The following is a 27,686-nucleotide window of genomic DNA, read 5'->3' as shown; positions in this document are numbered from 1 at the left end:
ACGCACGAAAAGTATGCAGTCGGACCAGTATGAGCGTGCGGGGAATGTGATAAAGGAATCGGTTCACCGGGACATTGAACTCCCAAAAATCCAAACTGACATGCAGACGGAAACTGTATCAACATGTCCACGCAATCATGTTCTGTACCTCTTACCCTGATCTAAGTGACAGGACTGGACTGGAGCCTGTTCTGGTCAATCACCGATCAATCGCTGGGCTGACGCTGACATCCAGTCAGTCTCAAATCCCCGCCCACTGTCAACTGCCAGTCTTAAATTAACCAAACATTCATCTTTTTATTCTTCAGGACAGTCTACGTAAAATCGTATTCAAAATGACAGATTGAATCAATTGAACACCTGGCAGCATGGTGGAGACAGCTGGAAAGTGTTGGCCTCACAGCTCTGAGGTCCTGGGTTCAATTCCCAGACCCGCCTGTGTGGAGTTTGCATGTTCTCCTCGTGCCTGCGTGGGTTTTCTCCGGGGACTCCGGTTTCCTCCTACATCCCAAAAACATGGAACATTAATTGGACACTCTAAATTGCCCCTAGGTGTGATTGTGAGTGCGACTGTTTGTCTCTATGTGCCCTGCGATTGACCGGCAACCAGTTCAGGGTGTACCCAGCCTCCTGCCCGTTGACGGCTGGGATAGGCTCCAGCACTCCCCGTGACCCTCGTGAGGATAAGCAGCAAAGACAATGGATGGATGGATATTAAGCAAAACCCAGCAGGAGGCACCAATACTAGATACATAAATCTGTACTTTAGTTCTGGGTGAGTCTTGTGACGTCTTCCGGAGGCTTTGACACAACAGTAATAGCAAAGTTACACTCGTGTTATTTTTTTTTATGAAAATAAATAAATCGAAATTGTGATAGCAGAGCCCTCCAGTGGTTTTCAATATAACTGCTATCTATCGATGCATAATTTGGCCCATGATAAAAATCATTTTTCCACACCTGATTGTGCAGTTTTATCTCTCTCTCTCTCTCTCTCTCTCTCCTCTCTCTCTCTCTCTCTCTCTCTCTGTGTGTCTCTGTGTTTGTGTGTAAAAAAAAAAAAAAAGTGCTTTAAATCATGTGGTTGGGCTAAAACTATTCAAAGTTTTTTTTTTTTTTAATGTGGTCTCTCCACATGTTCCATTTTGAGCAATTGCGCGTAGGTGTGGCCGGTAATCTCCCCGCCATTCACCGCACCGGAGTTCCACGTCCACCGTGTGATCGCAAAGGGCGCCGGGGAGCCCTCCTCGCTGACTAGATGATGCAAGTCACACACGTTCGGTGCCTTGCCCCCTGTTTGCCCAACAATCAGCGGCGTGCCAAAGGCTCACCGAGGGCGTAGATTGTCATTACGTATTCTGAAAAGGACCCACGCCACCAGCCCCCTCTTGCACTCTTTGGGTTTTGTTCTCCTTCCACCCCCCACTCCCCTCCCTATTAATTTCCATCGTCACCGTCCCCGCTTGTGCCAGAGCTTTTCTCCTCACGAGCTGCCACATTCTCCTCCTGTCAAGTTGCCTGGAGGTTTCCCTGTCACAGGCTGGCAGGGTGGAGCTGCTGTGGGTCCTGCCTGCCTTTTGCGAGATGTTCATTTGGAGCGGGGAGCTGACAGGCCTGACAGGCCATCCCCGCAGGGCCTTTGTCATGTGATTCAAGCATCCCCGCGGGCTCTCTCGAGCACCCCCTTTGTCCCCCACCCCTGCACAAATGAAGGCATGGTAATGGGTTTCATTTTTTTCTCTCTCTCTCTCTTCTCTCTCTCTCTCTCTCTCTCTCTCTCTGTGTGTCTCTGTGTTTGTGTGTAAAAAAAAAAAAAAAAAGTGCTTTAAATCATGTGGTTGGGCTAAAACTATTCAAAGTTTTTTTTTTTTTTAATGTGGTCTCTCCACATGTTCCATTTTGAGCAATTGCGCGTAGGTGTGGCCGGTAATCTCCCCGCCATTCACCGCACCGGAGTTCCACGTCCACCGTGTGATCGCAAAGGGCGCCGGGGAGCCCTCCTCGCTGACTAGATGATGCAAGTCACACACGTTCGGTGCCTTGCCCCCTGTTTGCCCAACAATCAGCGGCGTGCCAAAGGCTCACCGAGGGCGTAGATTGTCATTACGTATTCTGAAAAGGACCCACGCCACCAGCCCCCTCTTGCACTCTTTGGGTTTTGTTCTCCTTCCACCCCCCACTCCCCTCCCTATTAATTTCCATCGTCACCGTCCCCGCTTGTGCCAGAGCTTTTCTCCTCACGAGCTGCCACATTCTCCTCCTGTCAAGTTGCCTGGAGGTTTCCCTGTCACAGGCTGGCAGGGTGGAGCTGCTGTGGGTCCTGCCTGCCTTTTGCGAGATGTTCATTTGGAGCGGGGAGCTGACAGGCCTGACAGGCCATCCCCGCAGGGCCTTTGTCATGTGATTCAAGCATCCCCGCGGGCTCTCTCGAGCACCCCCTTTGTCCCCCACCCCTGCACAAATGAAGGCATGGTAATGGGTTTCATTTTTTTCTCTCTCTCTCTTTTGCAATTGCAGAAACAAAGAAGTCTCATACCCTCGCCCCAGACTTTATAAACAGGCTTGAGAGATTACCACCGGTTGCTTCGAGATATTCGCTTTCCCCTCATCTCACGCTGGCTAGTGTTTCAGCTCTTTCAGTCTGTCTCGTACACCTCCTCCTCCTTCTGTTTCACTGGAATCGGCGCATGTGTGTGTGCGTGTCTTCTTACATAAGACAATTCAACGACCTCCGCGATGCGATACATTATGCTAATATGTAACCACCGTGCTTTAAAGGTACAAGCGACCCGTACGTCAAGTTCAAACTGGAAGGAAAGCAGTTCTACAAGAGCAAAGTACTTTATAAGAACTTGAATCCCAGGTGGAATGAGATCTTCTCTTATCCTCTGCGGGACCGAGAGCACATTGTCGACGTCCGGGTAGGCGTGAAGTTGCCCACAAACCATAGATTTGAATGGAAATAGATTCACACAAGTGAAATATGATCGATAATCTACTCGATTTTGTTGCAGGTCTACGATAAAAATCGGACCACTGATGAATTCATGGGTTCTAGCACCATTCCGCTGAAGAATCTCGAACTTTACAAGTGAGTGGCGTTCCTGTTTGGGGAATTATGAAAACAACAAGACAGGTGCGGCCAATGAAATGAATTTTATAGAAAGATGTATTTCTGAGGGTGGCACAATGGGGCACCTGGAAAGCGTTGCCCTCACAGTTCCGAGGTCCCGTGTTCAATCCCAAACCTGCCTGTGTGGAGTTTGCATGTTCTCCCCATGCCTGCGTGGGTTTTCTCCGGGCACTCCAGTTTCCTCCCACATCCCAAAAACATGCAACATTAATTGGACACACTAAATTGCCCCTAGGTGTGATTGTGAGTGCGCTTGTTTGTCTCGATGTTGCGTGCGATTGGCTGGCAACCAGTTCAGGGTGTACCCCGCCTTCTGCACGTCGACAGCTGGGATAGGCTCCAGCAGTCCCTGCGACCCTTGAGAGGATAAGCAGCTAAGAAAATGAATGGATGGATGTATTTCTCACTGTTAGCAGGCAGCTTTAGCGACATCGTTATAAACCATTCTTTTCACAGCCACCACACGTTCTATGTTGTACATGGACTTGCGGTTTGGAACGTGAATATTTTACCTTTACATATCCTTTTTTAAGTAGTTTGATTCAAAAAGTAAAACTCAAGTTGCATCACTTGATTACATGGAGTGAAATAGTTCATGATTTAATTCTGCTAACAGCTAACGAAGACCCACAATTCACCATCTCAAGTCGTGAGAATTTGAAACAATTAAAATGATTTGTAAAATAGAAATTAGGTAAGAGTTGACCCCCTTAAACATTTTCCAATATGTTTAATGAAGCTCCATAAAAGAGTTTCGCTTTTTAACTACTGTATTGATTTTTTTTTTTTTTTTAGATTCACTTGTGTACGTGAAGGTACTAAAATGACCTTTTCTGACAAATGCACACTGCTTGTTATAAAACACATTTTGACTACGCAGTGGAAGGATAATCCCGTGACATAAATTTTAACATACAGTACGTGCATTGAGAGATTACTTTGATTTGTTAAAGGGGTTTTGATTACCAAGTTTTCTCGGCGGGTGGGAGGGAAGAGAAAAGGTTAGGGACCGTCCTCAAATGTCACCTTTTGTCTTAAGGACCTACGAAATGGAGTTGCCCCTCAGCGACCCCAAAAGCAAAGAAGACGACATGGGAATCATCTGCGTGGATGTGTGCCTAATGTTTCGCGACGCCACCATCAAACGGAACTGGGGGAGTATTTGTGGTGTGAAAATGATGCCTTGTGATACAAAGGAAGCTGCTTCTTTCTTCACTTGTGTTGACACTTGTCCATTTTTTTTTCTTCGTACAGAGATGGCCGGCCAAAAAGACCAAGGTAAGATTTGCAATGTTGGTTTTGTGGTGAAAACACCAGGGGGCAGTAACTCACTGTGCTATAGTGCAACAAAGAACAAGGTGGACTCAGTCTGGACTTGTGTCTTTTCTCCTTGGTTTCGGCAGCACTGATGATTTCACAGTGAACCTTATTATTCGCAATGCCCATCATTTATCGGCGAAAAGGACACAATATGAGATTATGATTCACGCCAAAATAATAAAGTTGACCACGCGGCGTCCTGAAAGGGACTCGTAGATGAGTCTTACGCGATGGTAATTGCGCCTCGTAGTAAACAAAGTCACGTCGCTTCTCGAGTGGTTTTCGGTAGACCGCTGCCGTAATTAGATTCAGAGTGAAATAGTTGTGCGGCTGTTTGGGACCGACTGCCGCTGCGGCGAACGGGTTTATATTCACACCTATGTCGTCTCTACATCTGCCACTGTTCCGTCTCTTGATGGTCCAGCAGACAATCTCAATTTGAAATGAGATGACAAAGGAATGAAGCCATTTTCATGCACTGCAGATGGTTAAAGGTACTCAAAGGGAGATGGAAAATGCGAGATGGGACTCCGCACGGTTTTTCCACCGCCTAAGTCGTAGTGCTAATTCGACAATGTAACAATGCCAGCCTCCCACCACCAGCCCACCCTCCACCTCCCTCCTATAATTTTGACAATATCTTATTGCGTTTAGCACCTATCCTGGAAGTGCTGAATTGCCAGCTTTTACAGCTCCGCTCCCCCCTTCCGTCTTTCCAAATGTGCTTTTTCTCCCCGCGTGTGTTGCCACCACAGAGACGGGAGTAAATTCTCTGTTTCCAAACGTGTAGGGAGGCTCTGGCGGCGGAGGCGGCACCACGCCAGTGCAACGTGCCTAAGATCGGCATGGCTAATAATTCCCAGGCAAAGTGAGCAATAACCCAGATGTTAGGGAGTAATATCGCAGCTGCGGACGGACAGCGGCCAAATGGACCCGGGTTTGAGCTCGTCGCGCCTGTCCCCATGCTGTCCCGCCATATGGAATCCATCGCGCGGCCCTTTTTAGGACCAGGAATAGATGCTCTTCGGGGGCCACTTACAGTTAAGTGGAATTGTTTTATTGGCCGCTGAGATAGAAACGTGGCCAAGATAAACACTTGGGACGACTTGGCTGAGGCCTGTTTTCTGTCGCTGTTCAACTCCCTCTGTTCTTTCTTCCTTTTGAAGAGGACTGATATTTATAAGGGCTTGCCTGCGGTATTCCGTGTTAATTCAGGTCCCCGAGATGCGCTTTGATCCCCTCCGGATTGGGTGGCAAGGCAGGTTGTGACCTCCGTCGCGGGGCAGAACGGGCCAGAGCGACGGGGGAGTTGTTTGTTTTCAGCCCGGGTAGCCGGACAATCAAAGCGGTTTGAGCGGATGATGGTCCTGCTCTTTAATTACCGCCGGCTCCATGCAACCTCTCGGCTGTTTGTCTTTTTACAGCACGCCGCTATCGCTGCACGTCCTCATGGGAACGCAAACGGGGAAACGTACCAAGGCCGCTCTGTGGTGTGGGAGGATTCCACTTGCTAGGCTTGTCCTCAATATCTGACAAGCATGAGAACATGTTATGTTAAAGGCAACATATCATGCTTTTTTTTCTCCATAATTTAAAACCCAGATGTCTTAACAACTTAATAACACTTCTGTGACATTCTTTCATGAAAATATGAGACTATAAGAATTATAAAGCACTTTACGCCCCATTTTTAAGGCTCCCGGAAGGCCCGTTTTGAGGTGGCGGTCCTGTCTCATGAAAATGAGCGACAGCTGACCCCGCCTGCTCTCCTGTGGGACCAATGCCGTGTGCAGAGGTCTGAGGTTCATGACAGTCCAGACATGTGCACTTTCTATGCTATGAACAGCGCACAATGATTTCACAAGAAAACATTTTCATTATTTATTTTGCATTAATCCCCCGTACATTGACGGTTTATTAGTCGTGAGTTGGCCTATATGCATTTTTTTAATCTATGTTGCATTATTTGCTGAAAAAGCAAGGAGTTGAAGCCAAAGCCCTGTATAAACAATAAATTATCGTGATTCCCGGCCTACAGAGCGCACCTGGTTATAAGCCTCACCCAGTACGTTTGTAAAGGAAATACCGTTTGGTACATACATAGGCTGCAGCAGTGTAAAAGCCACAAGTGCCCACATTGAAACTGAGATGGAAACACGAGATATTTAAAATGAAAGACAGTACACAGAGAATTTAACACTAGCGCCGCTGTACTAACCCTAGAGCCGCCACACAAACGCTAATACTAGCGCCGCTGCGCAAATGCTAATGCTAGCGTCCAGCCAACGGTTGGTTTAAAAAAAAAAAACACTGGTAAAAATCATTGAGACACGTAGTAGTAACGCTAGCGCAGTGCTAACAGGGCCGGACCGGTAAAAGTCACTTCCTCGGCAAATACATTCAGTCTCACTCTTACCTTTTCCGCTCAAATGCCCCATTGCGGCCATGAGAAAAAATCCACCAATTCGCTGTATCACCACATAAACGCAGGGTTGAAAGCGTGTGGAAATACAGTAGGCTGCAAATTACGGGAGTTCTTCTTGCAGGAATGCATCTCGACTGAGAGACAAGCTTTGTATGTCGCCCATGATAGAACCTAAGTTTAGGCTGAGTTGTTGGGGAGATTTGGATGTATATGTGAATTTAGTGTTTTTTTTTTTTTTTTTTTTTTTTTTTTAAATCAAGTCACATGTAAGCCATGTACTGTTTTGGGTTATGGTGTATGATGAGTTTGAAATGATATTAGGCAGCACTTCATTCACTTGTCAACTTGCGCATTCTTCTATAAACGTGGCACATCAGTCCATCACCCCTCCTCTCTCATTAGGATGGACATCCGACAAAACTCAATGCAGCTTTGCTTACTTTTTGGATTTGACATGATCCTGTTTCAGAGTCTAGTTAGCCTGTGACGCATCCTCATGTAGGTCAGGGGGCAAAAAATCTCTGCTAATATTAATAATAATCGGTACAGTTCATTTGAATCACTACAAACTACATTATTAATAAATCACAATAATAAACAAATGCCTACTTTTGTCTTTGTAACGGTAACATTTTTTCAAATCTCATCTAGTGTACCTACTGTTTTGGCCACTGATTATATCACCGTAAAGGATGTATCCACATAAGAACACACTGCAATATGGGAGATGGATGCTGCATTTTTTTGCTTAATATGCTGATAAGAGAGCTGCGTGCGCATTCGCTCGCTGTGCATCATTACTCACTGCCGCCTGCTGTCTCCGGTGCCGCGTGCCAAGTGTCCTGACTCCCAACACTCAGCCTGGAAGCCAGTGATGAGTGGGACTGTCACAGTCCGGGACATCTGGCTCCTCGCTGTCGGCCTACTCTCTTTCCTCTGTCTCTCTGTCGCACTCACTCTCTCTCTCTCTCTCTCTCTCTCTCTCTCTCTCTCTCTTTTTGCCAGCCTTGCCTGTCAGAATAGCGATGTGCTAATGTCCTCCAACAGAGACGTGTTGTATAGTGTAAACTCCTGTCTTACTTTTAAAACACTCCGCAAAACATGACGAGGTGTCAGGCTGAGGCGAGAGCAGGGATGCGGTGGGGAGTGTGTGCACAATTTGCGGGTAAAGTGGAAGCTTGAAGGTGGTCTATCATCCTCCTTTGCAACAATTTTGATGGTACATCAAACTGTCGACAAGTCGTTTTAATATTTTATACTGCCATATAGTTGGGAATAACTTTACACATTTTGCTACATTACTATGTTAAACCTCATCCAGGGGTGTTCTATTTACTCGCTTGGACCATACCCTAGTCTATGACTATCTAAGCTAACGCAATAGTAAAACCAAAATTACAGTGAACCACAGCTATTGGCAGGGGGAAATGAGTGGAGCCAGTGCACAAATAGTGAAAAATTGCAAAATTACCCCCTCAAAATTTTTGATTTCCATTCAACTGTAACATTTTCAGTTTTCTCCGGTTTCCTCCCACATCCCCAAAACATGCAACATTAATTGGACACGCTAAATTGCCCCTAGGTGTGATTGTGAGTGCGGCTGTTTGTTTCTATGTGCCCTGTGATTGGCTGGAAACCAGTTCAGGGTGTACCCTGCCTCCTGCCCATCGACAGCTGGGATAGGCTCCTGCATTCCCGCGACCCTGGTGAGGATAAGCGGCTAAGAAAATGGATGGATGCAACATTTCTGCAAATTATCATACCAAAACAGTTTAATATACATTCAAACTTATCTTTAAACATTATCCTTGTAAGTAATTACACATAACGGGAAAAGAAAAGAATGCACCAAAAGTGGTACACGGTACATGCACATGTGGTGAAGTCTCCTTGTAAAGTTAATTAAAAACCCAGATTAAACTGAGGTCCTCCCTTACATGCAAAGATCTTAGAACATTCGGGTTGTGACCCTTCAACAAACGTCCTTGACACCTTACTACTTTCCTATTAGGCAGAGGTGCCAGGAATTTATAGAAAGAGCACCCATCCCATAAAGTCAGTTTTTAGCAAAAAGCTGAAGATAGGCCCCACAGATCAAAGGGAATAGATTAATTTTGCGAAACATGAATTACGACCAGCTGTGACTTTGATGTACCTGTGTGCATTTCTATGTGATGCGTCACACAATTTTAAATACCAATTATCTTTTTTGAAGCAATAGGATTAGCCATTGTGACAAAAGACCGCTGACATCTTTTTTTCTGCATGACAGTTGAGTTAAGATTTGACCAAGGTTTCTACCTGGGGTTGCAAAAGTACTTACACCCTGTAATGTGGTTCACCTCCTTTACTTAAGCAAAAGTAAAACAAAGTAAAAATTAGGAATTTAAGTACAAAAGTAAAAATCTAGCTTTACTGTCCATTATATAAAATACCCGTTTTGATAACCTGGCACCATGATAACAAATGACTGTAATTTCTCGTATATAAATTGAAAATTGAAATTGTCAAATGTCGCGTGTGTGCATTATACATGGGTTCTGGGGAAAATGGGGGAAAGGAGGGAACTCACATTGTATGCTGCCATCTGGAGGTTATGAAAAAGCTTTGCAATGTCATTCCAATATGCCACTGGCACCTCGAGGTTGTGAGAAAGGTGTATCATACACTTTGATTCCAATATAACACGGCTATGTATGACTGCATCCATGTACAGATGATAAAGTAATTGGTAGAAGAGTGCAGATATTTCTTTTTAAATATAGAAGGTAAAAGTAAAAAAAAAAAAAAGTCATCAGCAAAATAAATACTCAAGTAAAGTACAAATACCTCTCAAGTCTACTGAAGTCTTCTTCTGGCCACTGTTTATAACAACATCTGCATGTCACAGAAGGCGACGCAGTACCAAATCCCGGCCGAGATGCAGAAGAGTCAGTCCAAGTGTCGCATGTGGACGGGGGCTCTCGCCATCACCCTGGTGGAGGGTCAGGATCTGCCGCAGAACGGCCTCGGCGACATCTATGTCCGCTTTCGTCTGGGCGATCAGAAGTACAAGAGCAAGGTTCGACCTTCAAAAAAATCTCCCCAGGCCTTTTCTGGTTTATAAGCTCCTCGGTTTCTCACGCTCTTCTGTCTCTACGTGACATGCTCTTTATACTTCGTCTTTTCTTTTGGAGGGGGGGCTGGGGCGCGTGGGGGTTCGCCTCAGTGGGTTGCCCGTCTGTGACTCACCTCCACCTTGGCTCACTGGGCCGTGGCACTGGCAGCTCATTAGAGTGGGCCAGGCTGCCACTCACTCGGCGCTGCCGGGCTCCGTTGCCTCTTTCATTTGCATACGCCGCACGCCTCTGTTCGTCTACCCGGGCTTGTTTTTTTTTTCCCCTTCCACCCTCCCCAACCCGGCGAGTCGGCGGCGTCTCGCTGCTGTCGTGTCATTTCTTTGTAAACCTTTCAGTCGTCCCTCTCCACTTGTTTGTTTGTTTGTTTGTCGAACAAAGCCCATTCTAATTGGGAGCTGTCAGTGTTTATAATCCCGGCGTGGCTACTCGAGTGTAAAAGCGCACGCAAACGGCGGCGCACGAGCACCTCGCTTTCTCGGCCGGTTGTCCCGCATGACGACTTAATCCGCCTGTCACGCGAGGCGCTGTTCAGTTTGATAATGCGGCAAATGTAAATGTGCATGAGATGCATCTGTGTCTTTATTGCCCCCTCAGAAGCTCTGCATTCAGGCCAATCCCCAGTGGAGAGAGAAGTTTGACTTCAATCATTTTGCAGATAACCAGGAACCTCTGCAGGTGGAGGTCTGTTCAAAGAGAGGCAGGAAGGGTGAAGAATCGTGGGGAATGTGAGTACTCCCTGCTGGGTGATGTTAACGTGGCTCTCCCCGGCACAGGCCTTCTTTACCTTTCCGTTGGAACAATTTCCCCCCGTTTTTTTTGTGCGTCGCAGGTTTGAGGTTGACCTATCCAGACTTGTGCTTAATGAGAGGCAGCTCTACACTCATATGCTCGATCCGGGAAAGGGCAGGCTGGTCATTTTGGTCACCCTGCGACCCTGCTGGGGAGTTTCAATCTCTGACATCGAGACTGCGATATTAGACAAGCAGGACGAGAGAGACGCTGTGATGGAAAAATTTGTAAGTATTAGCATTCGCACAAACATAACAGCAAAAATGCATCGTTATTGACATGTCAAATATATAATTGTTTTTGCATCAGAATGCTGTGCTTGTGTTCTACAATTTCTGACAATTAATTCCTTCAAAGTATGGCGAAGGTCAAGGATTCTTGCCCAAGAAAAGCTTTCCTTACCATGATAGTGACAGCTGTTACTTCACAATCCAGCATAATACATGCGTGCCTTGCTCACAGGCATATTTTGGGGAAAAAGGCTTCCCTCTTCTGTGGGACCAAAGATGAGTACGACCTTTTGTTGGAATATGGAACAAAGGGAAAAACTGACCAGCCACGAAGACAGTAAAAAGCACAGATCATGTTTTCGTTTGCAGAGGCGGTGCGTCATCACCGATCGGTGCATGTAGTGCATGCGAGAAACACCAATTTGGCAAAATTCCGAGAGGCTTTCTCACAGTACAGCCACATTTTCATAAATAACATCGCAAAAGTCAGCTTGGAGTGAATTTTCACACTTTATGGATGGGCCGGCAGGGCAGAGTCGTAACTATTTTAACAATTAAAAAGTTTAAAAACATAACCCAACTCGGTTTTATTTCTAAAGCACTTTAAGAATAACCACAGCCGCAACAACTTGCTGTACATAACACCAACACATAGCAAATACATAACGCACATAACAAAACAAAGATGATTCACACACCAAATGCTAACATTTGGTGGGTTTACTCAATGAATGGAGTCGAATGTCCAATTCAGTATCGTTCATTTTTTCTCGTGTTTTTTTTTTTCTTTTTTCCTGCAGAACTTAAGTAACTCGTATAAATGTGTGGGGGAGATCGGTTTCCTCCAGGTCAAGGTTTTGAAAGCAAATGAGCTTCCTGCCACGGACCTCAACGGTAACTTTTCAATTCACTTTTTTACGCCGAATTGATCTCCATTATTACCTCCGTGTTGTCATTTGCAGGGAAAAGCAACACCTATTGTTTGATTGCACTGGGAAATAGCAAACTTCAGACCCACACCGTCTACAAGAGCGTCAATCCGGAGTGGAACAAAGCGCTCACATTGTAGGAAGGTCAATGGCATTATTTTTTTTTCTTCGTGGTTTATATTACAGTGTGCGTGTGCTACTTTCATGCCGCAGCCCGGTTAAGGACATTAATGACGTGGTGGAGCTGACCATCCTGGATGAAAATGGGGACAGACCACCAAACATTTTGGGCAAAGTGGCCATTCCGTTACTGACTGTAAGTTTGAGTGGCTCAATTGATTTCTCTCCTGCAGTCGTATCCTATTTAAAAGAAGACTTATGGAGCACTGTAATTCCCATCCTACAGAGCGCACCTGGTTATAAACCTCACCCAGTACACTTGTAAAGGAAATACCATTTGGTACATGCATAGGCCGCAGCCGTGTAAAAGCCGCAAGTGCCCACATTGAAACCGACATTGAGATATTTACAAAGAAAGACGGTACACAGAGAGTTAAACGCTAGCGCCAAGGTGCTAACACTAGCGCTGCTGTGCTAACAGGGCCAGTTTAAAAAAAAAAACATCCTAGTAAAAATCACTGAGACACAGCAGTAGCACGCTAGCGCAGCACTAACAGGGCTGGCCCAGGAAATGTCACTTCCTCAACACATATATTCGGTCTCATGCAGTCTTACGTTTTCCGCTTGAGTGCCCCCTTGCGGCCGTTAGAAAAAATGCACAAATTAGCCGCATCACCGCATAAACCGCAGGGTTGAAAGCGTGCGAAAAAAGTCGCGGCTTATAGGACAGAAATAATGGTATATTTTCACAAGATTTAAAGCATAAAATTAGTCTGTTTTAATGGACCGGTCCTGTCTACTCTGGGTGTGTGTCAGTCCGAGAGTAGCTTTCGGGAGCGGCCGCTTGCAAGCCCAGAGTATGTGGTACATACATTGCCAAACACAACAAACCACCACGAACGATCAAGTATGTGCAATTTAACGGAAGCAAGCGTGGATAAAGGCAAGAATAATCCATGCATCCAATAACACCGCAGCTCTGTTTAGGTTTTGGGTTTTGGTTGTATATGTCCTGTTGAAGTTTAATAATAACTCCTGTCAGAGCAACTGTTACACTTTGCATGTTCTACTGCGTTCACAGGTTCAAAATGAGCAGCAGATTTCTCTCTACCTGAAGAAAGAGGACTTGAGTGGCCCAGCCAAAGGAAACATCACGCTTGAGTTAGCGGTTATATACAACAAAGTAAGTGGGAAGCCATTTTGAAAGATGCATCGTAGAGCTTGAAATATGAACGCGATGGTTTCCTTTGTCTCCCGCTAGGTCAGAGCCGGTATTAGAAGTTTCCAACCAAAGGAGGAAAAATTTACGGAGGAGAATGTGAAATTCTCCAAAAAGGTACCGCAATAGTAATCTGTTAAATAATAAGGCAAGTGTGACCAAAGTAATATTTCATTCGAACCACTGAGTATTTTCCTAGAATTTGTTCATTAAAATGTTTTTTTGTAATGTAGTATATTTGTGTCTTATCAGTCAGTTCATTGATTCATTGTAAATAAATAATTTTACATTTACATGTGATATTTTAAGTTATATTTATTAAATACTTAAGTGGTTGATTAATTATAATAAAATTATTACCCAATACTGTTAAAAATGCAAAATAATACTATATTTACACAGTAACTTTTTCAAATTTTTCTAAAAATGACTTGGACCCTCTAGCACAAAGGTTGGTTCACCATGTGATCGAGCCACATTTCAATCATATTTATCACATGTGCAATATCCAGTTATACTTACCGGTGTTTTATTGCGATTCTTCCCCGTTTAGGTTCTCGCCCACAATATCTACCGGGTCCGAAAAATCAGCACGGCTGTTTTGTACACGTTACAGTACATTAAGAGCTGCTTTCAATGGGAGAACAGGCAACGGAGCCTCATAGCCTTTCTGGTAAGCCTTTGCGTGACTTTACTGAATTGTTTTTTTTTTTTTTTTTTTTTTTTCAATATTGTGCCGTAGGGGAGAATCAGCGGTGTTCTCTCCACTTGTCCTCTTTCTCCATTGAAAACAATGTTTTGGTCCCACGTGGACGTGCTTTATCCTTCACTCAAACCCCGCTTGGCTCGCCTTCAATTCTGACAACTTTCGAATCGAACTTCAGGCCATTTGCGTTTGTGCGTCTGACTTGTGAGCAAAGCCTCCCGCCCCGAGGGACGGTGTAAGGAGGGATCACGGTGGAGGAGTGACGGCCATGCCTCCGAGACGTGAACCCGTGTTTTAAATGTCTCTGTTAGCCGTTTTTAATGAGACGACGTGATCTGAGGTCCTAAGCTAAAATAATCTCGAATCGCCTCCGTGAATCCCCCTTAGAGCGGCACACTGTAATGTCATGATTAAAAGCGCACACTCGTGAGGGTGAGGAGGCGGTCACAGACGGGGCGTGTTGCGAAGAACTCGCCTTTTGCCACCTTTCCTTCCATCTGCGATGTCTCAGGATGACGTGCAAACTCCGTACTTGGCGTATCCTGTGAAGCCCTCTGCGCTGATCTGTAGGAGCGAGTCGCCCCGGGGCTGGCTGCAGTCCTACGTATCTCAGCCTTGCCTGGAACGGCAAGACGCGCTGACGGGCAAGGTGATGCTCAGATGCATAGGAAGGTAGACAACAATGCAGGTGGTTGTATAAGAAGCAGAGTGGGAGGCAGGATTGTGTCTGGGAAAGAGGAAGATGTTTGCAGATGGATACGTGCAGGCTGACAGATGACGGGTCACAGAAAAGACGCAAGCACCAACCTACTGGAATATATAATATCATGCTTTGGGAAAGAAAACTTGAAACAAGCAAGTGGTAGACTTCCATTTTTTTAGGGTGGGGTACACACTCTCTAGGTACTCCTTTTTCCACCCGCATCCTGAAAACAAGCCTAATCCTAACCCTGTTAGTTTGAGTCAGAATTCTACATTTTCAGTCCATAATCTAGTTCAAAGTTTAGTTCGTTTCAAAAATGAATGAGTTCAGTTTATGGTTCATAATTAATTTTTGGAAACGTTGATGGATGTTATGAGGGAGGACATGAGGACAGTCGGTGTTAAACAATATCCACGAGATAGGCTTAGATGGAAAAAGATGACACGCTGTGGCGACCTCTAACAGGACAAGCCGAAAGGAAAAGAAGAATAACAATACATTTTTACAAAAAACAATATCATCGTATAATATTCATAGTTCTTTTTTTCTCTTTATGTTGCCTACAGACAGCTACCCTCAAAATACAGTACTGGCATTTCGTTTCCCCATAGTTGCCACCCATTCAGTCTGCACCTGGACCCAGATACAGTTATTAGCCTACAACCTCAAAACCAGTTTTGATGGTGTTTTTTTTTTTTTTTTTTTTTTGTGGGAAGGGGGGGTGAATAGGAATTAACTTCTATCCTCATTCTGCTAACAAAAACTCGTTAGTATGACAATGGTGAATGGACATTGATAACTTTGCATTTCTCACAGCTATGGCTGATTATATTCACAAAATACTAAACAAAATTAAGTCCATATTATACCAGTGGGATTGTACAGTACTTTACCTAAAGCATTCTGATACAAATAAGATTTTTCCCAGCAATCCATTTTTTTGTAATGATGCACTGTATTAAAAAAGAACTAACTCACTGCCCTTTAGTGTCTCTGAACGCACCTCGTGCACTCGCGCAACTGCTGCGTGCTTGCGTGGTTTCATGAAATCGGAAATGCAGCAGGTGTAAAATCTTTTGGGCGTGTCCAAAAAGGTTTCTCTTCTGCCCACTTATCTTCTTCTTTTCCTTTCGGCTTGTCTCGATTAGGGGTCGTGTCATAATTTTCCATCTAAGCCTATCTCGTACATCTTCCTCACAAGCATCCACAGTCTTCATGTCCTCCCTCACCACATCCATCAACCTTTTCGTTGGTCTTCCTCTTGCTCTTTTGCCCGGCAGTTCCATCCTGAGCACGCTTCTACCAATATACTCACTCTCTCGCCTCTGGACATGTCCAAACCATCGAAGTCTGCTCTCTCTAACCTCGTCTCCAAAACTTCCAACTATGGCTGTCGTTGTAATGAACTCATTTCTAATCCTATCCAAACTGCTCATTCAGAGGGAGAACCTCAACATCTTTATTTCTGCTACCTCAAGTTCTGCTTCCTGTTGTTTCTTCAGTGCCACCGTCTCTGATCCATACATCATGGCCGGCTTCACCACTGTTTTATAAACTTTGCCCTTCATCCTAGCGGAGACTCTTCTGTCACATAGAACACCAGACACCTTTCGCCAACTGTTCCACCCCGCTTGGACCCGTTTCTTCACTTCCTTACCACACTCTCCATTGCTCTGTATTGTTGACCCCAAGTATTTGAAGTCTTCCACCCTCTCCTCCCTGGAGCCTGACTCTTCCCCCACCGCCCCTCTCATTCATGCACATACACTCTGTTTTACTTTGGCTCATCTTCATTCCTCTCCTTTCCAGTGCATGTCTCCATCTTTCTAATTGTTCCTCCACCTGCTCCCTGCTTTCACTGCAGATCACAATACCTGCGAACCTCATGGTCCAAGGGGAATCCAGTCCTAACCTCATCTGTCAGCCTATCCATTACCACCGCAAACAGGAAGGGGCTCAGGGCGGATCCCTGATACAGTCCTACCTCCACCTTAAATTCTTCTGACACACCTACGGCGCATCTCACCGCTGTTCTGCTGTCCTCGTACATGTCCTGTATTATTCTAACATGTTTCACCGCCACACCGGACTTGCGCATATGCAGTACCACAGTTCCTCTCTTGGTACTCTGTCATAGGCTTTCTCTAGAGCCACAAAAACACAATGTACCTCCTTCTGACCTTCTCTATACTTTTCCATGAGCATCCTCGAGGCCAATAATGCATCTGTGGTACTCTTTCTAGGCATGAAACCATACTGTTGCGCCCATATACCTGTCATATTACATTCCACGAACATCACAGCCAACCTTGCGATTTGACGATTGGACACGTGTACATTGCAACAACCATCCCCAAACACAATATTGTGCAGCTGTAGTGTCAATACTTGTTTGTATCTGTAAGGAAAAGAGCAAACCTAAACAGATGCGTAGTTGGATTAAATCCGATTGTTTTGTTGAACCAACAATTCACAAGCAAAGAAACCAAAAATAGCTCTAAAAGGCTAACGGAGTTGGCCTCAGCGTGCCATGCCCCTGCCCACTCCGAAGCCAGCATCCGTACAGCGACCCCACCTCGCAGTCATCATCGGCAATTAGGTTAGCGTTTGTATCCGTCTACGTTGCAGTACGCCGCCCGTGCGCTTTAATGAAAGCGGCTCCCACTCCTATCTTTATATCTTTAGGCAGTGGTAATAAGGTAACTGATTCTGACATTGACAGATGGCCTCTGCTTGCCTCTGCGATGAGCAAAATTATCCTACCAGCGTCTGCTTCTCAGGCTACGCCGGTAGGAAACGCTGCAGTCTCCGCCGCCGCTTTAATATACATTACAATACATTATTTATCAAGCCGCTCGGACCGTCGTGAGCCTTTTTACACCGCATACATCCTGTAATGCATTACCGCCACCGCGGCCTCTGCTGAGACCGCGGGGATGTTCCTCGCCTAGTGCTTTACCAGAAATACTTAGCCATTATATCACTCAGTCCCACAGGCCAATTTTCTGACCTCGGCGCGGCACGCAGCCTCCATTTTTATCTTGTTTATGTAGATTCATGTACGCATTATGAAGCACCTCATTGGTGTGTGTGCGGTGTATGGGGTATTCAAATTATTACTTGACTGATCATTCCTGGTACACAAAGAAGATGATACCGGTAGATTTGTTGTAACAACGAACGTTGAAGTTGGTAATAAGAAGGGCGGTTGAGTTACCACTTTACTTAATGTTTTTCATGTAATTGTTTCATTTTTGTAATATTTATGTCATACCTACTGCATTCGCAACGTTAGACGTCGACTAGGGCCCGTTCCGACTTGTAGCATGTACAAATTTGGCTTACATTGCTGCCGAAAGCTGTTGATATCCAGGGAAGCAAGATAGACTGGAAATGTATTAGTCCTTTCTGAATTCTGACTATAAAAAAAAATGGTACTGTAAGGTTCTCCCGTTTTTAGTACAGTGAAGAAAATAAGTATTTGAACACCCTGCTATATTGCAAGTTCTCACACTTGGAAATCATCATATTAACATTGATTTTCTCAGGCGTTCAAATACTTATCACACAAATAAATCGTTAAAAAAATCCTACATTGTGATTTCTGGATTTTTCTTTTTAGATGATCTTTCTCACAGTGGAGATGCACCAACGATGAAAATTTCAGACCCCCTCCATGATTTCTAAGTGCGAGAACCTGCAATGTAGCAGGGTGTTCAAATACTTATTTTCTTCAGTGTATATTTTGTAGGTAAAACAAAAGAAAAAGAAGTTCATGATAGGTAAATTTCATATTTTTGTGTTGAACTCACTGTGTGGAAACGGCCGGCAGCATGATGGCTAGCTTCTCTGCCTCACAGTAAAAAAAAAAAAAAAGTGAATATCAGTTGAGATATCTCAGTGGAAATTTCCCATCCCAGTAATTTTTTTTTTCAAGTTTTAGGGTGGCATTGAATGTTGAAAGTTGTTTTTGAAAAATAATAAAATAGTTGAGTTTAGTTTCCCACTGTTGCAGATGTTGTGTAGTAAGAGTCTTGCTAATTAGGTAAAAAATGTTGTGTTCTCACGCTCTGGGGGAAAAAAAAAAGACGCTCCGGAAGGTCCTAAACATTTTCATAAGTGCACGCGCATACAAACAAGGAAATTCCATATTTCCCCTCCCTCGCCTGGGCTTGTTTGTGCTTCTGTAATGAGCCACGGATTGGAGCTTTTCAAGAGTTTGACAGCAGCGCAGAACCGTGACAGCTAAAAATCTTCATAAAATAACCTCCTTTTAGATGTTCTTTTCCCTACTAAGACGCAGAGCCAAATGAATGTGCTATACATCCTCCAAGAGGGGTCACTCAGAGTTCTTTGCTGCGGGCCAGCTTGAGGCCTGTAGATGGCGCTATTGCACTACTGGAGACGGTGCGTAAGGGCCAGCTGACACCCCCACCCTCCCCCTTAACAGAAGCCTTTCAAGTTAGTTGTGAGAGCCTACATTTTGAGAGCAACGCAAAACACAAGTTGTAAGAAAAAATCTTAAATTAGCACGTATTAGCCAGGCAAATTAATCGTCGTCAGAAGTTCAACTTTTGATTGAGAGTTAAAGAGAAAAGGGATCATTTGCACTTGAAAGCTGATTCGGAGCCTCGCTGTCATTAGAACTGCTTAAAGTATTTAAGGAGAATTAATATTTCAACGCGAGCGCTGCTTGGGATACCTGTATATAGCTCAAGTGGGTTTTCTTTTTGACCCTGATGGCTGCTTTTTTTTTTTTTTTTGACAGCCTGTGAAATGCTGATTGGCTCACACATGGCACGCTATAAAGATTGCATTTGATGAATGTTTGATGCGGCGCAGTCGTAAATACATATGGCAGCCACGTCCGCCAGCGGTGGGAAGTTACAAATACTTGGTTACTCTTGGCTACTTGAATAGTTTTTCAGGTCACTCTACTTGAGCATTTATTTTTCTGACAATTTATTTTCAGTCCCTACAAACGCACATCCGAGTTTTAGCCCTTTCTTACAAAATGAAAAAAAAACATGGAAATAGAGGAAGATATGGTCATCTGCAGTTGAGTTCATTATTGATTGATCTTGAGGACTTGCAAAGCGAGGGGGCGGGGGGGGTGGAGGAACGACAATGATACGACATATTTAGAGAATCAAGATATTCCATACCCATGAATTTTTATTTATTTAAGAGAATTGTTTAATGTTGTCGCCTCCAAGAATGATTTGTGGCGTACGAGTTGTCTCTTACCAGCATGTCCTTCGAAAATTCCCAAATCTCAAATCTGAAGTTATCAGTTATCATTTGCTAAATATGCATTTTTGTTCATTTTGAGAGCATGAGAGTTGAGCCAACGCTAGCTACCCACCCCCCAAAATAAAAAACAAAAACAAGGCCCGCGAAGGCAAATCATGTGTATCTACTTCCATGATTTTTGTGATAATCTGCAACACAATTTGAAATTGTGGATATAATTTTCTCGTTTTTTTTTCTTCTGCTAGTAGTAAGAGCATTTCAGAGTCTGTATTTATTTTTCCTTTCACTTGAGTGAAGGTGTTGAAAGTAAATCTTCCTTTCCACCAGTACTTGTACTTATTGGTACAGAGTGTGAGTATTTTTGCCACCTCTGGCAACTTCTGATATAATTGACGTTGAGGCAAGGGCAGGGTTCAGCACGGGCCTGCCGGGGGTCTCGGGTGACCACCTGTGCGCAACACTTGGCAGCGCCGGCCATTAACCAGAACACCCCAGATCAAAGACACAATCAGACTCAGTGGTAATTGTTCTTGTCAACACCCGTCCCTGAAAAGTGGAGGCTTTGGGCGTCCGGCGGCCCGACTCGGCTGTTAATCGTCTCCTTGTTTCTGCTTTGCATCTGTTTTCTCTCTTCTTTGGGGGGGGGGGGGGTGACAAAATAAAAGTTGGAGGGAGGCCTCAAAAGGAGAGCTGCTCTTCCCTCCCGTGGGGGTTGGGCTCTCCAGCTAGCCCCCCCCCACCCCCCACCCCCCCACCCTCGAGCTGTGGGAGTTCTCACAGCCTGTGCGGTGGGAACGCGTCTAGCGGGAACAAAAACGGCGACGGCCATGACAGTGAAGTGTGTGCACTCACGGCATTCGGAGTCTGTAATTTTTTAATTATCAAACAATACACCTGCAGGACTTGCCAATATAACGCGGCGGTGTAGGGAGACAGCTCTCAAGATTAAAAGAATGCCACGCACAACCTTGAAACACAGCCTCGGTTATTGGAGGAACTTTTTTTTATCTTCATTTGCGCGATGAAAAGGAAGAGTGCTCATATTTTACTTGTGGCTTTTAAAAGTGTAAACCAGTCTCAATAAACCACGTTTTGTCACATTAGTGGCGCCAGCCAGTTATTTACACCAGTGTTTCCCAAACTTTATTGATCCAAGGCGCATATTTTATATTAGGAAAATCTTACAAGACTGCACCAAACAAAAACAACAAAAAAAAAATGGCGCCAAACAGGCACAGTGAAGAAAATAAGTATTTGAACACCCTGCTAGATTGCAAGTTCTCCCACTTAGAAGAGAGAGATAATCTATAAAGAAAAATCCAGAAGTCACAATGTATGATTTTTTTTTTTTAACAATTTTTGTGATACAGCTGCAAATAAGTATTTGAACACTTGTCTATCAGCTAGAATTCTGCCCCTCAAAGACCTGTTAATCCGCCTTTAAAAGTCCACCTCCACTCCATGTATTATCCTGAATCAGATGCACCTGTGTGAGGTCGTTAGCTCCATGAAGACATCTGTCCACCCCATACAATAAGTAAGAATCAAACTCGTAACATGGCCAAGACCAAAGTGCTGTCCAAAGACACTAGACACAAAATTGTACAACTCCACACGGCTGGAAAGGGCTACGGAGAAATTGCCAAGCAGCTTGGTGGAAAAAAAGGACCACTGTTGGCGTAATCATTAGAAAATGGAAGAAGTTAAACATGACGATCAATCTGAACGGGAGTGGAGCCACATGCAAGATATCACCTGGTGGGGTCTCAATGATCCTTAGAAAGTTGAGGAATTAGCCCAGGACTACACAACAGGACTTGGTCAATGATCTGAAAAGAGCTGGGACCACCGTTTCCAAGGTGACTGTTGGTACTACACTAAGATGTCATGGTTTGAAATCACGCATGGCATGGAAGGTTCCCCTGCTTACACCAGGACATGTCAAGGCCCATCTTAAGTTTGCCAATGACCATTTGTATGATACAGAGGAGTCATGAAAGAAGGTTTTGTGGTCAGATGAGACTAAAATGGAACTTTTGGTCATAATTCCACTAACTGTGTTTGGAGGAAGACAAATGATGAGTTCTATCCCAAGAACACCATCCCTACTGTGAAGCATGGGGGTGGTAGTGTCATGCTTTGGGGATGTTTTCTGCACATGGGACAGGACGACTGCACTGTATTAAGGAGAGGATGTTACAAGGGCTCTCAATTTGTTTGCATTCAAGCTTTCATATTATTATTTTTTTGTCTTTTAATCATTTAAAGGCTTGCAGACATGTTGGACATGACAGGCCTGTGTCCCTAACCTTAGCCAATATTGTGCTTATTTAGCCGGTGGAGGATTACTTACAGAGTAAGACAGAAACTTGAGCTTGAACTTCTCTCACTTGTTTTTGTTTTCCTTCGACATTTATTCCAAGTCGCCCCTCACGGAGGAATGCTCCATGTTTAACCCCGCCACATGTGGGGTATTTTAATGACTTACTCGCCACCTTACTGGCCACAGTAGACATCTCACCCCAGGCACTTGGGGCGCTGACCCTCCCTTTGCCCCAGTGTGGGAAGGGAAGTAGATAGCTCCATGCCCTGGTGTGTTAATATACGTGTGAGTGGAGCTGACAGCGAGTCCGTGCCATTCCCCCACCCCCGCTCTTTGGGTAGGGGGGGAAAGGCTCACATGGCAGATCTGTCACCCAGGAGGTCGCTCAGTGTTAACGCACCCGACACGGATTAAACACTAGTGGCCAGCGCCCGAGTACGGGGTCAGCTAGGCCGCCGCTGACAGGCACTAGGGGGGCCCCCCCTGCTGACCGGCCCCCGTTGAACTGGTGGTGCTGTGGCCCTGGCATGTGTCAAACAGACAGGGGGGGGTAAGGGTTGTGGGGGGACAGCAACCAGCTCTGGCCCTTGGGAACACATGCTAATACTTTGCGTGTCGATGGAGAGACTGTGCAGACGTCGTTATGAGCGTTTTCTTATCTTCTCCACACATGTCCGACAAATTGGTTTATTTTTAATTGCCCCGAAGTAAGTGACAATGACTGATCACGGCTAAATTTAGTTCTTTTTTTTTTTCCTACGTCTGTTATGCGGTGTGGTGGATCTGTTTTTTTTAACGCCAAGAGTCTTGATGTACAACTGCAGCGTTTGCTATCCGGTCAGATTTACGAAGCACAATAGTGTTTGCATATTTTGGAACAGTTTCATATGCCCCACTGTTAACGATAAGTTGAAAATGGTTCAGGGAGAAAATTGTTCACAAGTCCACATGAGCCCAGCGCTATAGGATACAGCGATACGTGTCGTAGCTCAGTCATCTGATATAACCTTCTATCAGTCATATTGTTGTTTTGATGCATGGAGCATTAGAAAGTTAGACTTGAAATGTTGTGGATGTCTGTCGTGATATGATGCACAAAAAAAGTCCATCACTACTTCTAAGGTAATTGCCCAAATGACCCCCAATCGAAATATCTTATACTAGAAAGGTGGACGACGCGAGATTGGTTAGCTTTTTTGCTTACTCCATCTAATGCGCGTGGCGAAAGCTGTCAAAAAGTGGTCGCGAGGGCCTGGTTCATTTTCTGCTGGCAGCTTTAATTTGTATTGCTACTGATATTTATTGGAAATTGAGTCAGATAGAAAGGGCTATAGGAGGATAGCTGATGACAACATATCAATAATAAGATTACATACAGTAGGATGTGGATTTGATCTACAGTGGGTACAGAAAGTATTCAGACTTCCACTCTGTTACATTGCAGCCATTTACAAAAATAGTTTGCGGGTTTTTCCCCTTCATTTATGCACACACAGCACCCAATATTGATGGGGAAAATGGAATTGTTGAAATTCTTGCAGCTTTAGAAAAAACGAAATATCATACAGTGATAAGTATTCAGACCCTTTGCTGTGAAACTCATATATTTAATTTGGGTGCGGTCAGTTCCTTCTTCATCATGAGCTGGTTCTACACCTTCATTAGAGTCCGACTGTGTTTGATTATAGTGATTGGACTTGATTAGGAAAACCACACTCCAGTCTATGTAAGAGCTTACAGCTCACAGTGCATATCCGAGCAAATGAGAATCATAAGGTCAAAGGAACTGCCTGAAGAGCTAAGAGACAGAATTATGGCAAGGCACAAGGTTACAAAAAAATTTTCTGCTGGACTTAAAGTTCCCAAGTGCACAGTAGTCTCCATAACCCTTAAACGGAAGACATTTGGGACAACTAGTACTTTCCTAGAGCAGGCCGTCTGGCCAAACTAAGCAATCAGGGGAGAAGAGCCTTGGTGAGAGAAGTAAAGAAGACCTCAAAGATCCTCGTGGCTGAGTTCCAGAGAAGCAGTTAGGAGATGGGACAAAGTTCGAGAAAATCAACCATCACTGCAGCCCTTAATTCTTAATTCCATGTGTCACATGTGGAGAAAAACAGGCACTGTTCATCACCTGTCCAAATGAGTCCCAATAGTGGTGCTAGCAGTTTTCAGTTGTAGGCACAGGACGACTGGTTGCAATCGAAACAAAGATAAATGCGGCAAAGTAAAGGGATACCCTGGATGAAAACCTTTTCCAGAGTGCACAAGGCCTCAGATTTCATTTTCCACCAGGACAACAATCCCAAGTACGCTTCTAAAAAAACAAAAAAGTGACTTCAGAACAGCTCTGTGGTTATTCTTGAATGGTCCAGCCGCAGCCCTGACTTAAACCCAATTGAGCATTTCTCGAGAGGCCTGAAAATGGCTGCCCACCAACTTTCACCAGCCAACCTGACACAACTGGCAAGGATCTGCAATGAGGAACAGCAGATGATCCCGAAATCTTGTATGAAAAACTTGATGCATCATTCTCAAGAAGACTCAGGTCTGTATTAGCTCAAAAGCCTACTTTGTCTATTATATTGATATTTCAGTTTTACTTTTTTAACAAGTCTACAAATATTTCAACATTGCATTTGTTTTCATCAATATTGGGTGCTGTGTATACATTGAGGGGGAAAATGGACAAATGATTTGAGCAAATGGCCGCAATATAAATGTGGAATATTTAAGGGGGTCTGAATATTTTCCATACCCACTGTATATGTGGAATGGAAAGTTAATGCTCCACCCTTTGAGGAAGGCACACGACAAGTACAAACAAGACAGGGTGGGACAAGACAGCAGTAGTGAGCCAGTCAGTGCTACCCGTTTGTGTGTGTGTATTTAGTTACCGTAATTTCCGGCCTATAACCCACGACTTTTTTCACACGCTTTCAACCCTGCGGCTTATGCGGTGATGCGGCTAATTTGTGCCTTTTTTTCTAACGGCCGCAAGGGGGCACTCGAGCAGAAAAGGTAAGAGTGAGACCAGTAGAATATGTGCCGAGGAAGTGACTTTTACTGGTATGTTTTTTTTTTTTTTTTTTGTTAGTGCTGCGCTAGCATTAGCGCTATGCTAGCGTGTTGCTGCTGTATTACTGCCCCATATCAGTGATTTTTACCGGTATGATTTTTTTTTTTTTAATTTAACCAGCTCTGTTCGTGCTACCGTGTTGTTGCTATGTTAAGCTCAGCTAAGGTATTAAAACTTTGAAAATTTTGTGTAAATATCTTGTTTTTCAATGTGGGTTTCAATGTGGGCACTTGCGGCTTTTACACAGCTGCGGCTTATGTATGTACCAAATGGTATTTCCTTTACAAATGTATTGGGTGAGGCTTATAATCCGGTGCACTCTGTAGACCAGACATTACAGTATTTTACTTGTCTTGTTCCGTGAACTCATGGAACATGGTGCATCTCCATGCCTTTTAATTCTGTAACTGTGATGAATATCTACAACAGAACAGGGCTTTTGAGCCAGGCAGTGCTACTTCTCAGTGTGTGTTGTGGCTATTTAGTGCCAAACACCCCTTGTAAATTTTGTTCCAACAAGAAACCATATTTAAAAAGAAAAACCAGTCCGTTCATTACTTGAAAATGAAATTCCAAGTGCAACTGACCTCTACCTGAAAAGAAGCAGTTGCCTCCCCCATTTTTCATCCACTCACCAAGCCCCCTCTCCACTATACGTTTCACTTCCTCCTCCTCCTCCTCCTCCTCAGTCGATACGACATGAGCTGAGCGTATGTGAAATATTTATTCAGAAATAATTTGCTCAGAGCGCCACGGCTGCCCACACACTCTCTCCGCGTGCCCCAAAGAGAAATCTTATCTGCGCTTCCTCCGCCTGCCTGCCTGCCGACACCCCCACCCCAACCCCCCCAAAGCATGTCCCCACACTGGCCCGAGCTCAACACACATTACATGTCTCATTGCTCTGCATTTACAGCTGCTCGGGAGCCCCGACGCTCCCTGGCAAGCGGCCCTCGCTTTCAACATCGGCGACATGTGCTTGTGCCTTTTGATTCTTCTCATTTTTCTCATCCAGGGTTCAATCCGGGCCCCGCTTGTGTGGAGTTTGCATGTTCCCATCATGATTTTATTATTATTTTTTTTTTAGTCAATAAACAAGGATGGAATCCACAGATCTCCAAGCAAATGTGTAAATTTGTGACGATCGGACCGTGACTAGGTGGGGGCTTAATGTATACGCCCGCATCGTGGAGTCCAGCTTGTAAAGGGAAGCATTTGCCAGTCTGTTGCCACGCCTGCCACTCACTCCGCTAGCGTGGCAAAAGCGTTCGCCACCCCCCCCCTGCCTCTTCCTCTTGTTAATCAGTTTACAGGATGTCAGAAACTCCTTTGCAGGATGTCTTTGTTCCTTTTGTTGATCTTTTTATCCCCCACGCTCCCTCCAGGGAGAGCATGGGTGGCACTCGAACCGCCGCGCTTGCTCAGCTTTAAGTTTTATTCACACTTTTTAATCGCTGAGTGCTTTATTATTAGCTGCCCAATTCCGTGTGGCCTAGCAAAGGGGAGTAATTGTACGGTACATTTTGCGATATCATAGTAATGGAGCTATAAACAACTCTGTCAGGCTGTTCTTAGCCCCCCCTTGCAAATTTGTTCTGGCTCCACTTGCCCTCTTCTCCCAGCGCTTACAGGTGACTACAGAGTGGGCATCTCCATTACATACAGTATATGGTACACTCCTCTACGTGCTAATTATTTTATGAATACATTGTTTTTTTTTTCCTCCTCCCCAGGCACCCCGCTGGGAATCATGTAGCAATTTTTTTTGCCTAATTGTCGAGACGCTCCTCCTTTACTTCTACACTAACACTTTTTCAAATGAAAGTCATTTGTTGCCCACAGGTGGCCAAACATTGGCGCTCAATGGCTGCGTTTGATGAGGTTAAAATATGTAACTTTATATTATTATATTATACTTTATTATTTTTCAAGTTCTTTGACAGACAAGATTAATTCGCATTTTTAAGTAAGTATTAAGTAGTATTTAATGGCAGCACGGTGGAGCAGCTGGTAAACCGTTGGCCTCACAGTTCTGAGGTCCCGGGTTCAATTCCGGACCCGCCTGTGTGGAGTTTGCATGTTCTCCCTGTGCCTGCGTGGGTTTTCTCCAGGCACTCCAGGTTCCTCCCACATCCCAAATACATGCAACATTAATTGGACACTCTAAATTGCCCGTACGTGTGATTATGAGTGCAGCTGTTTGTCTCGATGTGCCCTGCGATTGGCTGGCAACCTGTTCAGGGTGTACCCCGCCTCCTGCCCGTTGACAGCTCGGATAGGCTCCAGCACTCCCCGCGACCCTTGTGAGGATAAGTGGCTAAGAAAATTGATGGATAATTTA

The 27,686-nt window shown here is 44.7% G+C and overlaps 1 protein-coding gene across 10 annotated transcripts in view; it reads left to right on the top strand.

Moving 5' to 3' along the window:
- Positions 1–27,686, top strand: part of mctp2a (multiple C2 domains, transmembrane 2a) — a 64,703-nt gene that overhangs the window by 11,807 nt on the left and 25,210 nt on the right. For 7 of the 10 annotated variants that reach the window (XM_061823932.1, XM_061823938.1, XM_061823937.1 and 4 more), the window contains 13 exons: positions 2,779–2,921; positions 3,015–3,091; positions 4,173–4,287; positions 4,388–4,411; positions 9,769–9,939; positions 10,592–10,722; positions 10,827–11,013; positions 11,817–11,910; positions 11,979–12,081; positions 12,159–12,261; positions 13,147–13,248; positions 13,327–13,401; positions 13,838–13,957. In XM_061823932.1, coding sequence (XP_061679916.1) covers positions 2,779–2,921; positions 3,015–3,091; positions 4,173–4,287; positions 4,388–4,411; positions 9,769–9,939; positions 10,592–10,722; positions 10,827–11,013; positions 11,817–11,910; positions 11,979–12,081; positions 12,159–12,261; positions 13,147–13,248; positions 13,327–13,401; positions 13,838–13,957 — 1,445 coding nt within the window. Of the gene's footprint in view, positions 1–2,778; positions 2,922–3,014; positions 3,092–4,172; positions 4,301–4,387; positions 4,412–9,768; positions 9,940–10,591; positions 10,723–10,826; positions 11,014–11,816; positions 11,911–11,978; positions 12,082–12,158; positions 12,262–13,146; positions 13,249–13,326; positions 13,402–13,837; positions 13,958–27,686 lie in introns of all 10 variants that reach the window. The other 3 variants (XM_061823941.1, XM_061823940.1, XM_061823939.1) reach the window with 3 other exon arrangements.

The sequence above is a fragment of the Syngnathoides biaculeatus genome, chromosome 6 (genome assembly GCF_019802595.1).
Source record: "Syngnathoides biaculeatus isolate LvHL_M chromosome 6, ASM1980259v1, whole genome shotgun sequence".
NCBI classification, from domain to species: Eukaryota; Metazoa; Chordata; class Actinopteri; order Syngnathiformes; family Syngnathidae; genus Syngnathoides; species Syngnathoides biaculeatus.
This window is presented reverse-complemented; position numbering and strand designations above follow the sequence as displayed.